The sequence below is a fragment of the Rana temporaria genome, chromosome 6 (genome assembly GCF_905171775.1).
Source record: "Rana temporaria chromosome 6, aRanTem1.1, whole genome shotgun sequence".
Classification (NCBI taxonomy): Eukaryota; Metazoa; Chordata; class Amphibia; order Anura; family Ranidae; genus Rana; species Rana temporaria.
This window is the reverse complement of record NC_053494.1, coordinates 173,655,176-173,669,086: the sequence shown is the minus strand read 5'-3', so window position 1 is coordinate 173,669,086 and position 13,911 is coordinate 173,655,176. Positions and strand designations below refer to the sequence as shown.

At 39.4% G+C, this 13,911-nt stretch overlaps 1 protein-coding gene across 3 annotated transcripts in view; it reads left to right on the top strand.

Annotated features, from left to right (window-relative positions):
- The window catches only part of CSRNP3 (cysteine and serine rich nuclear protein 3), a 162,874-nt gene that overhangs the window by 140,467 nt on the left and 8,496 nt on the right, over positions 1 to 13,911 (top strand). For all 3 annotated transcript variants that reach the window (XM_040357832.1, XM_040357831.1, XM_040357830.1), the window contains exon 3: positions 6,464 to 6,723. In XM_040357832.1, coding sequence (XP_040213766.1) covers positions 6,464 to 6,723 — 260 coding nt within the window. The remainder of the gene's footprint in view (positions 1 to 6,463; positions 6,724 to 13,911) is intronic.

Sequence of the window (13,911 nt, the reverse complement as noted above, 5' to 3'; positions counted from 1 at the left end):
ATCATTGTCAGTAATAAATGGTTTGTTGAATCCCTGTAAACTGATACATCTGGAAGAGAGCTTGTTCTTTTGAAAAACCGACCTACTGGCTGCATCACCAGATGAAAACTGCAGAAAGCGCACCTTTAACCACTTAAGACCCGGACCATTCTGCAGCTAAAGTACCAGGCCTCTTTTTTCAATTCGGCACTGCATTGCTTTAACTGACACTTGCACGGTCGTGCAACGTGGCTCCCAAACAAAATTGGCGTCTTTTTTTTTTTTTCTCAAATAGAGATTTCTTTTGGTGGTATTTGATCACCTCTGTGGTTTTTATTTTTTGCGCTATAAACCAAAATAGAGTGACAATTTAGAGAAAAATGCAAAATTTTAACTTTTTGCTATAATAAATATCCTCCAAAAATGTATATAAAAAAAAAAAAAAAAAATTCCTCAGTTTAGGCCGATACGTATTCTACATATTTTTGGTAAAAATCGCAATAAGCGTTTCATGATTGGTTTGCGCAAAAGTTATAGTGTAAAAAAAAAAAAATAGGGATAGTTTTTATGGCATTTTTATTAATATATTTTTTTTTTATCATGACTGCGACATTATGGCGGACACATCGGACACTTTTGACACATTTTTGGGACCATTGTCATTTTTACAGCGACAGTGCTATAAAAAATGCACTGGTTACTGTGAAAATGACAATGGCAGTGAAGGGGTTAACCTCTAGGGGGCGCTGTAGGGGTTAAGTGTGTCCTAGTGTGTGTGATTCTTGCTGTGGGGGGGTGTGGCTGGACGTTTGACATCACTGATCGTCGTTCCCTATGACAGGGAACAGACGATCAGTGACAAGCCACAGAGAAGAACGGGGAAAGGTTTGTTTACACTCACCTCTCCCCGTTCTTCAGCTCTGTGCCCCGAACAACTCGCAAACAAAATTGGCATCCTTTTTTTTCCCCCCACAAATAGAGCTTTCTTTTGGTGGTATTTAATCACCTCTGCGGTTTTTATTTTTTGCGCTATAAACAAAAAAAGAGCGGAATTTTGAAAAAAAAATCAATATTTTTTGCTATAATAAATATCCCCCAAAAATATATATAAAAAAAAAGTTTTTATTCCCCTCATTTTAGGCGGATACGTATTCTTCTACCTATTTTTGGTAAAAAATCGCAATAAGCGTTTATCGATTGGTTTGCGCAAAATGTATAGTGTTTACAAAATAGGGGATAGTTTTATTGCATTTTTATTAATATATATTTTTTTACTACTAATGGCGGCGATCCGTGTTTTTTTTTATTTATTTATTTTTGTGACTACGACATTATGGTGGACACATCGGACAATTTTGACACATTTTTGGGACCATTGTCATTTTCACAGCAAAAAGTGCTATAAAAATGCACTTTTTACTGTGAAAATGACAATTGCAGTTTAGAAGTTGACCACTAGGGGGCACTGTATTATGCGGTTAAGTGTGACATCATATGTGTTTCTAACTGTAGGTGGTTGGGGCTGGATGTGCGATGTCAGTGATCGTCTTTCCCTATATCGGGGATTGATTTGTGCTGGAAGGGGAGGATTTAAGCAGGGTGGGTGGACTTGTACTACGGAGAGAGGAGATTTATGGCAAGGTTTTTATTTTTTTTTATTTATGTGATTATTGCCAGCAGCTATAGTGGCTATTGATCGCTGCATCTTCTCCTGGCAAGGACGATTCCCCTGCTGGGAGAACACAATGACACTTCAGAAGGAATCTCCCCCCCCCCCCCCCCCCGTCAACACTGCAACTTGTGATTGCAGGAAAGAAAATCTCACCATCTAGAGCCTGCTTTTGTCTCTTGCCTTACTACAAATTGGGTCAATAATACTATACCTTCCTCCAATACGCATGACACAAGGTGTTCTCTGTCCATTGTCTGTCTGCATTTTTCATCTCCTTCCAAAAACGTTGACTTTTATTGATGACCCGATCTTAGACCCTGGTCACACCCAGGTAACCTTAAGATCTTTACGTGCTTAAAGGATCACTAAAGGAATTATTTTTTTTCTTAGCTAAATGGCTTCCTTTACCTTACTGCAGTCCTGGTTTCATGTCCTCATTGTTCGTTTTTGCTCTGATGTTGCTGTAATTCCTCTCTGTTTTGGACACTTCCTGGTTGTCAGTTTCCTGATCACCACAGTACTGGGAGATTCTAGTTTCATTTTCCAAACCATCACTGCGGTAGCTTCCAAGGAATAGGTAGGGTGAAGCAAGATGGCGGCGACGACATCAAATGTGACGAGGGCATGCAATACAAATGAACGGCAGTTCTTTTGAATCATAAGTCTGTACACTCGGCCGGCAAGAGATTGTTGCCAGGAATCTCGTCGGGGAGAAAAACAACGATTTTTTTTTTCCTGACGAGAATCCGGACCGTGTGTACAGGGCTTTACTTCAAAAGGACCTACCTAGAAAATTTAATTCTATTTGTATCAAAATAGGCATGACTTTAACTCGAAATTGTACAATGTGTATAGAGCTTTAGTGTTTCCTATACTAGTTAATTAGCAGGGGGTCTAGAAGGCATTTTTAAACACATTATTCCCTAAACCTTCCCCAAGAGACCAAAACGCTTCTCGTGTAGATTTTTCTTCCACTACGGCCAGAAGGTGTATTTTGACTCTTGTGGATGACACCTGTATTATATGTGTACTATTAGAAAATGTAAACCCCATTTAGGACCTCTAGGGCTTCTAGTTGTCAAATTGGCCTCATCACCCCCCAATAAACAGTTGTTACCAGAAATTGCCCCCACCGGAAGATCTCCCCAACAACTCAAATGTTTCACTCTCTCTGTGACAATAGTCACCAGGACAATAGAGAGGGTAACCCTCCCGTGGGGACAGAGAGAATCCCGACGTTTTTGCCATTTCCTTCTATTCCAAAACTTACAAAACAATTGGCCTAAGACCCCTTTCACACTGAGGAGTTTTTCAGGCGGAACAGCGCTAAAAATAGCGCTGCTATACCGCCTGAAAAACTCCTGCACTGCGTACTCAACGTGAAAGCCCGAGGGCTTTCACACTGAGGCGATGCGCTGGCAGGAGAGAATAAATCTCCTGCCAGCAGCATCTTTGGAGCGGTGAGAGGAGCGGCATGTATACCGCTCCTTCCCATTTAAAACAATGGGAAACCGCGGCAATACCGCCCGCAATGCGCCTCTGCAGAGGTGCATTGCGGGCGGTATTAACCCTTTATCGGCTGCTAGCGGAGGTTAATACCGCACCGCTAGCGGCTGAATCCTGCGGCAAATCCGACGCTATAGCGTCGCTATTTTTAGCGGCGCTATACCGCCACCGCGCCTCCCGCCCCAGTGTGAACGGGGCACAGTTTGCTCCTATTGTTTAGGGAAGATGTACTGGTACTTTATCTGTATACAAACCTCCTATGATTAAACAGTGAATCACAGTCTAAATGGGAACTGACTGCCAGCAAGCACCAATGCTATACAGTACAGTGCCAACACTAAATTCACCCCCTCTGTCATTCACCCCTCTACTTTTTTCTCAGTTCTACCCGAGCTATGTATTAACCCCTCATCTCCCTTACCCTGCACATCTGTACATTAACCCCCTCATCTCCATCCTCCTATTTTATGTGACTTGTACATTAAACCCTTTAACCACCTGATCCCTCTGTATGAATTGTAGATTTAATGTACCGTTGCCATGCCAAGCTCCATGTTTTTAAATCCCTCAACTCTGGCATGTTTAAAAAAGAAAAAAAAAAAAAAAAGATTGTGGCGAAAAAATCTGATCACTTTGGGATGTCTTTTACAAAGTGGAGTCCTTCTTTTTTTTTTTCCTTTTTTTTTTTTTGTTGTTTTTTTTTGTTGTTTTTTGTACTGTCTTAGAATTTTATATTTGCTTTTATTTTGGGGGGGGGGAAAGTTCTGTTTCAATGATCTAAAATGAGTTTGAATACAAACTGTCACAGAACTCAAAATTGACAAACCCGGCATGGTAATGTTAGGGGGGGGGGGGGGGGTGAAACATGCCAGTACTGAGATTATTAAATATACATTAACCTCTATTTATGTTGGCATTTGATTCTAGGTCTGTCCACTTTTTTTGTTTGTTTTTTGTTTACTACAGCCCAAGTGGTAAACAAAAAAAAATAGTAACCTATGGCAAAATTACACACACAATGCAGTCTGTTAATCGCAACAACATAGCAGTTTGTTTTTCTGATTCCCTCCCAATAAGTTTTTTTTTTTTTTTTTTTTTTTTTTTTATGTTGATCCTGCCAGTATGTCAGCTTTTCAACTTTCTTTCGCTCTTTCTTTCTTTCTTTCTTTCTTTCTTTCTTTCACTCTTTCTTTGGCTCTTTCTTTCTTTGGCTATTTCTTTCTTTCTTTCTTTCTTTCTTTCTTTCTTTCTTTCTTTCTTTCTTTCTTTCTTTCTTTCTTTCTTTCTTTCTTTCTTTCTTTCTTTCTTTCTTTCTTTCTTTCACTCTTTCTTTGGCTCTTTCTTTCTTTGGCTATTTCTTTCTTTCTTTCTTTCTTTCTTTCTTTCTTTGGCTATTTCTTTCTTTCTTTCTTTCTTTCTTTCTTTCTTTCTTTCTTTCTTTCTTTCTTTCTTTCTTTCTTTCTTTCTTTCTTTCTTTCTTTCACTCTTTCTTTGGCTCTTTCTTTCTTTGGCTATTTCTTTCTTTCTTTCTTTCTTTCTTTCTTTCTTTGGCTATTTCTTTCTTTCTTTCTTTCTTTCTTTCTTTCTTTCTTTCTTTCTTTCTTTCTTTCTTTCTTTCTTTCTTTCTTTCTTTCTTTCTTTCTTTCTTTTTTTCTTTTTTTTCTTTCTTTCTTTTTTCTTTCTTTCTTTCTTTCGCTCGTTCGCTCTTTCTTTCTTTCTTTCTTTCTTTCTTTCGCTCGTTCGCTCTTTCTTTCTTTTGCTCGTTCGCTCGTTCGCTCTTTCTTTCTTTCTTTCTTTCGCTCGTTCGCTCTTTCTTTCTTTCTTTCTTTCGTTCGCTCGTTCGCTCGTTCGCTCTTTCTTTCTTTCGTTCGCTCGTTCGCTCTTTCTTTCTTTCTTTCGCTCGTTCGCTCTTTCTTTCTTTCGCTCGTTCGCTCTTTCTTTCTTTCTTTAGCTCTTTCTTTAGCTCTTTCTTTAGCTCTTTCTTTAGCTCTTTCTTTAGCTCTTTCTTTAGCTCTTTCTTTTTTTCGCTCGCTCTTTCGCTCGCTCTTTCGCTCGCTCTTTCGCTCGCTCTTTCGCTCGCTCTTTCGCTCGCTCTTTCGCTCGCTCTTTCGCTCGCTCTTTCGCTCTTTCTTTCGCTCTCTTTAAATCAGACCCAGTTACCCAGCAAAAGGTGGCAGTTAAAGGGTAGAGACAACCCATTTACAATGTGTACAATGATCAGATTTTATTTGTATAGTTTAACTTTTTCCTCCCTTTTGGGATAAAGGTTTTATGTTTGTATGAAATGTGTTGCCTACAGTTGAGCTCCTTTCACACATGTGGAAAGTCAGTTTATTACATTTTTGTCATCCGTGGTTTGTGTGGTGTGTGTTTTTTTTTTTTTTTTCCCCATTCGTTTTTTTTTCATTCGTTTTTCATTTGTTTACTAGAGTCCTTACACACTCAAGTCCTGGAACCATTCTTTTATGCAAAAAAAAAAAAAAAAACTTATTGGGAGGGATCTAACCCTACCCTCTCCAGAGGTTTACAATGCTGCTGTCCAATGGTAGCTACTGTGTTCCTGCATGGATACAGTACAGAAACAAATGTAGCCACCCTAGGACAGGAAGTTACTGCCTGCATAAGGTGAAACTATGGGTAGGAAAAAAGCCTATATGAAAAAACAAAACAAAAAAAATGCAACCACCACATATAAGGACTGGTAAACTGCAATATGCAACCTTTTGTTTTTTTGGGTTTAGATATACTTTAGGTCTAAGAACTAGTATTTATTTAAGGGGGAGTAAAGGCCTCTAAAAAAAATATATATATACCCTGCAAGACAAAGGCATAATGAGCTAGTATGCATAGCATACTAGCTTATTATGAATTACTTACCTGAGATCGAAGCCCCCACAGCAGTCCTTATTCCCCCTCCTCCATAGCCGCCGTCTCTCCTGAATGCGTGTGGGAGCCGCCAGTCACGGCACGATCGCCGTTAGAAACGGTGCGCCAGCCCGGCTGTCTACGGCGAATGCGCCGTAGACATCGGTGCCTGTCTTTTTTGCAAATATCTCCTAAACCGTGTAGATTTAGGAGATATTTCTTGCACCTGCAGGTAAGCCTTTAATCTAGGCTTACCTGTTGGTAAAGGTGGTCTGTAAGGGTTTACAACCACTTTAAGACTTGTATGTTTGAAATGTTATGCATGAAATGTGTCGGAAATCTTGACAGTTCTTTGTTTTTATAATATACTTCACTCTGAAACGGACCAAGTTTTACATCATAGGAGGTAATCTCTGAAATTATTTCTCTTTTGTTTACCAGCATCATCCATTCTAAAGCGAGAGAAGAGGCTGAGAGCCAAGAATGTGCGCTTCAACTGTGTCACAGTGTATTATTTCACCAGGCGACAAGGCTTCACCAGTGTACCCAGTCAAGGCGGAAGTACCTTGGGGATGTCCAGCCGTCACAACAGTATACGTCAGTACACTCTGGGAGAGTTTGCTCTAGAGCAAGACCGGCTGCATAAGGAAATGTTGAGAGATCATCTGCGAGAAGAAAAACTCAACTCTCTGAAACAGAAGGTAATGTTTATATTTGGGGTATGAACTAAGCCTGGAGGCTGGACTGGCCATTGAGTAACCCTGGCAAATGTCAGAGGGACTTGCATGTGTGAAAGCATCTCAGTGCTTTTCAACCAGTCTGCCTCAAGGAGAAGGGCTCATAATTGGATATAAAGGGATTGTTTTAATGGTGGATGAGGTGACAGCTAAAGAATCTTTATTTAAAGGGTAGTACCTTAAAGCAAACCTGTGCTTCGCCTATTAATTTAAAGGCTTGGTGCACCTTAGAAATTTGCCCATGTAGACTAGGGGTCCCAGTAAAAAATACACTGAAAACCTGTGGTGTTTGTAAAAATGGCTGGAAAAACTCACAGGGGCAGATCCACGTACCTGCACGTAATCTTCCGCCGGGCGCATTGTTTCTAAGATGCACTACGCCGCCGCAACTTATTGTTTTTATTTTGAATCCACAAAGAATTTGCGCCGTAAGTTACGGCGGCGTAGTGTATCTTTGGCAGCGTAAGGGCGCGGAATTCAAATGGTTGTAATGGGGGCGTGTTTTATGTTAATACGTCAAGACCAGACAGAAACAACGTTTTTTTTAACTGCGCATGCGCCGTCCGTGGGGGTATCCCAGTGCGCATGCTCGAAATTAACCCGGAACAAGCCAATGCTCACGACGGTGACGTCATTCTACGCAAATCCCTATTCGCGAACGACTTGCGCAAACGACGTAAAAAATTCAAAATTGTACTCGGGAACGCCGGCCATACTTAACATTGAGTACGCCTCATAATAGCAGCTTTAACTATATGCCGGAAAAAGCCGAACGCAAATGACGTAAAAAAATGCGCCGGACGTACGTTCGTGAATCGCCGTAACTAGCCAATTTACATACTCGACGTGGATTTTGACGGAAACGCCACCTAGCGGCCGCCGAAAAATTGCATCTAAGATCCGACGGCGTACTAAGACGTATGCCTGTCGGATCGATCCCAGATGCCGTCGTATCTTGTTTTGTGGATACAAAACAAAGATACGACGCGGGAAAATTTAAATTACGCCAGGCGTATCAATAGATACGCCGGCGTAATCCTTTTGTGGATCTGCCCCACAATGTTTACATTCCTATGCCCCAGTTAATTTTCAGGACATGGGGTACAACAAAATGGCTATCGAGACTCCTTTTGATGAGCGACTTGATCACTCCTCAAAGGAAGAGGCTCAACTGCCAGTTTGTTGTAACCCATGTCCTGAAAAAAAGCCAGGTTGATGGGATGGCATTTGCATTAAATATTTTTACAAGTGGCACAGTCTGTTTTTAACTTCTGGGATCCCTGGTTACCAAGGACCAGTTTATGTAAAACGTGAACCTAGCCTTTAATGTACTTTAAGCGAAACAGAACCCTGATTTTTAACAATTTTCCAAAACCGTTATGGTATGCTTCTCTTGATGATGGTCACAAATGCCAATGTGCTTATGTTGGTTCTCAACCAAACTTTCAAGCTCTCAAATGGATACTGCCATAGCTGGTCACAAGGCAACTGCAGAAAAGAGGATACATTGGCACCATCTTCAACTACAAAGGATAGGAAGGATTTGTTCCACTTTAACTTTCCAACTGCATTGTTCCAACAAGCAAAAATACTCTATTGCTTCCATGTTTAAAAAGGAGCTCCAGTCTGGAAAAAGAATTAAACCTCATCAGCTACAAATACTTTTAATATAAGGACACCCGTGATGTTGGCACTGTAAGTAAGGGAAACCGGTTCCCTACTTCACATGTGTGAGTCGTGTTGCGCTTTCTGAATGGTCCCACCATCTTCTGGGACGTGTGTGTGTCCCAGAAGGCACCTAGGAGGTGCGGCTGGAAATGCACATAGGCAATCTTACACAGAAGTGGGAGTGGATACTTGTCAAAACCAGGCACCCGCTCCCCCCCCCCAAAACAAGGTGGAGCTCCGCTTTAGAGAGTATGTGACTTCCTTCCACCACCCCCCCCTGTTGCTTTACCCTGTCACTTTAAATAATCTTTTCAGGTAAGTAACTTGCAAACCTTTGTAATACAAAATCACTTTACTTTTAATAAAATGTGCTACTGTAATTCATTTTTTGTTCATCACCTTATTTTAGCTGAATAGGTCTAAACCAGAGAAAATGCTCAGTTCCTATGTTTTTTAAAAGCATCTTTCCTTGTTATATTCAAGCTGTGCTGTCCATTTACAAGATATACAGTAGGGAAAAGAATGGCCCAGGTGGAGGATGAGAACCTTTTCACATACTGGATTGTGCATTGGCTTCTCTCCCATTGGAAACAAAAATAAAAAATTAATGATCATAGTGCAATAAAAACAATATTGCTCTTTAAAGTTTTTAAAGACCCCTCAGCTGGCTAAAAACAAATGATGTACTTGAGAAATTTTTAAGCATAAACAAGGAAACCTAGCTGGTAGTTCATGGGAAATGTCAGCCAGATAGGGGGTTAGAAGTAACAGATTGCAACAGTACACTCAGACAGAGTAGATGTGAAGTGTTTACCACAACGCTCGTTAACGTACATAAATTACAGTTACTGCAATGGAACTCATGACAGGTGCTTGACCATAAATCCATGCTTGAACATTGGATTGGTTGGCATTGCTTGCACTTCTAATGATCTCAAAGAAATATGCTACCCAGGGCCGTTGATAAAGCAGTACAGCCAGTCCTCCTGTACTGGGCCTGGCCCCATCAGTTCGAAAGGGGGGCCCAGACACCTGCTTGATTATTGATTTTTATATATATAATTAAATCAATAATTGAGCCGTTCATTCTTGACGACTTTGTTTTTACCATTTGTATTGTAATTTTTATATGGATGTAATAAAAAATGTATGTTTTTTTTTTTTTTATATATATATATATATATATATATATATATATATATATATATATATATATATATATATATATATATATATATATATATATATATATATATATATATATATATCGTAAATCTATTTTCTTGCCTTTAACGGCAGCCTGCAGCTACTCCTCCATATCACACATCCATACAACTATCCACATCAGACATTACTCTACCTTCTGTATACCAATGCATATGTTAAGGATGATCAGCTTCAACTTATTAACATAAACAAGAGCTGAGAATGCCCAAAGATATCTGCCCATTATTGCACAGATATAGACTTTATGAGCATTTTCGAGTTCTAATGATCCTCCAGCCAGTAAAGTGTGGCATACTTTCATGTGCCCAAAAGCATTGCAGAATGTTCCAATACATCTTATGTACTATTGTGTTGTATGTAAAAAGGGGTACTTTTGTGGGTGTGTTCCCAATCTGAACAAGTCATGTTGCAAAATGCCGGTGGGGTACTGGTGTTCTCACCGTTGTGTGGTGGAATGGTACGTTAAGTTAATGTCGGGTAACCACTGGTGGGTGTGCTTATGATGTATAGGCTCCCGTAAGAAAAACCTCAATTGGTTTATGAAAGGGTAATGGACGTCAAATGGTGTACCCATTTGCTGAGCAGCAAAAGATTTTTGGTGGATCACTCTTCCAGTGATAACTCCCTACAAATGAAATGCTGTGAGTAGATAAGGTGATTAATGTGAGATGGGTGTACCTCCTCCTGGGAGTAACAAGTGGTGTAAAGCGTGACCTCCTATGAAAGTGAATAAAATGGTGATAAAGATGTTGTCAGCTGCTGTGACCCATGTGAAAATTGTGCTGTGAGATGATTATGCTAAACCACCTACTCTAAACATATATAATAAGACCCCATGAAAGAGGTGAATATTGATCATATGCTTGGACAAAATGACCTGTACATAAAGTATCAGGAGTGCAAAAGTGCTAGAGTACTAGGTCCAGCAATGTGACACAATATGAATTTAAAAATTAAAAATAAAAAGTGAAAAAAAAAAAAAAAAAATATATATATATATATATATATATAATATATATATATTGTTTACATAAATATCCTAAACATAGTAAATCTGCGCTATCCAATAAGTGAGCAGCTACAAAAAAACAGTGAACAAAGGAAGATAACAAACAAAACAAATATATATGATATAGGAAAAAGTCCAAATAATATATAATGTGGTGAAAACTTGATAGATGAAATAGGACTGGATGAATAATCCCAGATCAACAGTGATTCCCACTTGAACGCGATGCACACTTGTGAAATGCCCGCCACCAGTAAAGCAGAGGCTTACCAGATAAATTGAACCCTAGTGAGCCTACGCCCAGAGGATCAACAAAGCTGAGTATATACAAGGGATGTAACGGCATGGAACCAAATCTCCAAACGACAGGAAGCAGCCAGACCACCACTCAAAGGGAAGATGTCTAATGCTTGAAGATGGTAACTCTCGGATGGTCAAACCATGACCCGATGTATAGGAGAAGAGTGAAACAGAAGAGACACATAGCATAATACCGTAGGCAAATGAGCATTTAATAATGGTTAGAAACCCTTACATGGAAGTGGAAGAAAAGAACGTTCTGATCAAAATGTGCGTGGCAGCAGTGGAGTCAGCCGACGCGTTTTACAAAAACTTGCTTCGTCTGTGATACCCCAGACGAAGCAAGTTTTTGTGAAACGCATCGGGTGTAAAGCTTTTCGGATGTTCGAATTGATCCGAATGTACAAATACTAACATTCGTACGAAAATCCATTCGTTGCCAACGGAAACGCACATGTCTACTAAGCATAGGATTCAATATTCACCTCTTTCATGGGGTCTTATTATATATGTTTAGAGTAGGTGGTTTAGCATAATCATCTCCTTCATAGCACAATTTTCACATGGGTCACAGCAGCTGACATATTTTTCACCATTTTATTCACTTTCATAGGAGGTCACGCTTTTCACCACTTGTTACTCCCAGGAGGAGGTACACCCATCTCACATTAATCACCTTATCTACTTACAGCGTTTCATTTGTAGGGAGGCATCACGGGAAGAGTGATCCACCAAAAATCTTTTGCTGCTCAGCAACTGGGTACACCATTTGACGTCTGTTACCCTTTCATAAACCTTTTTGAGGTTTACTTACGGGAGCTTATACATCATAAGCACACCCACTGGTGGTTACCCGACATTTACTTAACGTACCATTCCACCACACAGCGGTGAGAACACCAGTACCCCACTGGCATTTTGCCACATGACTTGTTCAGATTGGGAACACACCCAAAATAGTACTCTTTAATTTGTCAGCGCCATTACCCCTTTTTTACATACAACACAATATTTAACACCCCTTCACTGGGGCACTGCAGGGGGGCAGCAGCCTTTTTCAGCACCTTAGCAAGGTTTTATATATAGGAAATATCGCATCTTATGTACTGACCAGATCTGAGAGAGCCTCACATCGGGGGTATTTGGTGCAATGACCAATATGATGAAAGTGTATCAAGTGGTGAGATGTTTGCAATATATGGAGGACATAGGAAAACACCACGTAAAAAAAAAGAGAAAACTGTACCATTTTTACAAGGAAATTTTTTTTTTTTTTTTTTTTTTTTTTTTATGGGAGAAATATAAACTTATGAATATGGTTATAAACTTTAAAACCGGACTCTGAATTAGCCCAGTATTCATGGTCAATTGTCATTAATTCTGACCCAGTAACTCTGCATTACTTGGATAATGATCACTGCAATTATGAAGGATTACCTGCATGTTTACCAGGTGTCAAATTTTCTGCCATCCCTATGGAGAAATTTTGTGAAATGTACAGTACGGCCCTTTGGGGATTAATCTGCAATGAATACAGTAATTTTAGCTGATGGCTTGGTATTGTATACATTTATCTCTGGCAACTAAGCATTTTGCCATTCCCACTTCAAGTTATGCCACTCTGCCAGAGTTGTGGGAAATGTTATGGAGGTAGGATTATGATTGGGAATTCCCTCCAACACCTAGCTCGGTATCCTAGAAAAGTTGAGCTGGCATCTTTCAATAAAAGCTGAAATAGTCACGTTTTTGACACTTATCCCTTAGCTGCTTCAGCTCTTCTTCAACAACTTCCTGTTGAAGGCGTTGAGATGTCTCCTCGCATATTCACCTGCAGACTAAACTAAAAACCTTTGGTTCTGTACAATAAACAAACAGCAATTTCACAACATCTATTAACCAAGTGAGAAAATGGTGACATCACAATGGATTGCAGAATGGCCAGATTTCTATATAACAGATTTGCCCCCTCGAACTGGAAAGTGTCCAGCGAATGTGCAGTAAATGCAACATTCCCAATATAAAAAAAAGGGAAATGCTACGGTAAGAGTAAAAAAATATATATATTGTGTGTGTGTGTGTGTGTGTGTATGTATGTATGTATGTATGTATGTATGTGTGTGTGTGTGTGTGTGTGTGTATATATATATATATATATATATATATATATATATATATATATATATATATATATATATATATATATATAATTTGGCTATTAGTGGTATAACCGTCTAAGTAACGTTGACAAAAATAACAGTTGTGGACCTATTCTATGACTAGTGCATGAACACTTGCCTCTGAAATCAGAGGGCATGCATTCTTTGCAACATTTCAAAAGAGGATTAGCGCAAAGTATATAGGTAAGGGAGAGACCATTGCCACGCGCCCAATTGTGTCGGCAATGATGAATTAATACAAAACAAATGATTGGTCAACCTCACTTTTGCAAAAAAAAAATTATACACTACTGGATTTAAAAATGTAACACCTGCAATAATAGGAGTTGGATGAAAGGTTTATTGTAGCATACACTTATTTTAATAGAGGTTTATACATCAGACCTTAAAAAGAGGGCCAACTTTGGAAGAAAGGTCGGCAGAAAGAACAGACGGTTTTGGTTCCAGAAGAGGAACAGTTGCTCCAAATGAGGTGCAGTTGGGAGCTATCGTTTTACAGGATTTTTTTTATTTTTTAAATGGGTTCCCTAAATTGTCGAAGTGTAAAATACGAGCTTGTAAAACAAGGATTTGATTATATGTTCTTTTGTGTTCTCATTGCATATGGATGTTACCTTGCCAAAGAGAGATTTGTGCAGAGATAAGCATATATTATATTAATTTTGAACATGAAGTGTAAATTCCCAGTTGTGGCTTGAAGATGCTTCAAATTGAAGGAGGCAATGTTTATTAGCCAGCGTCTCCGCTGTATCCACTAGAGAGGAAATACGG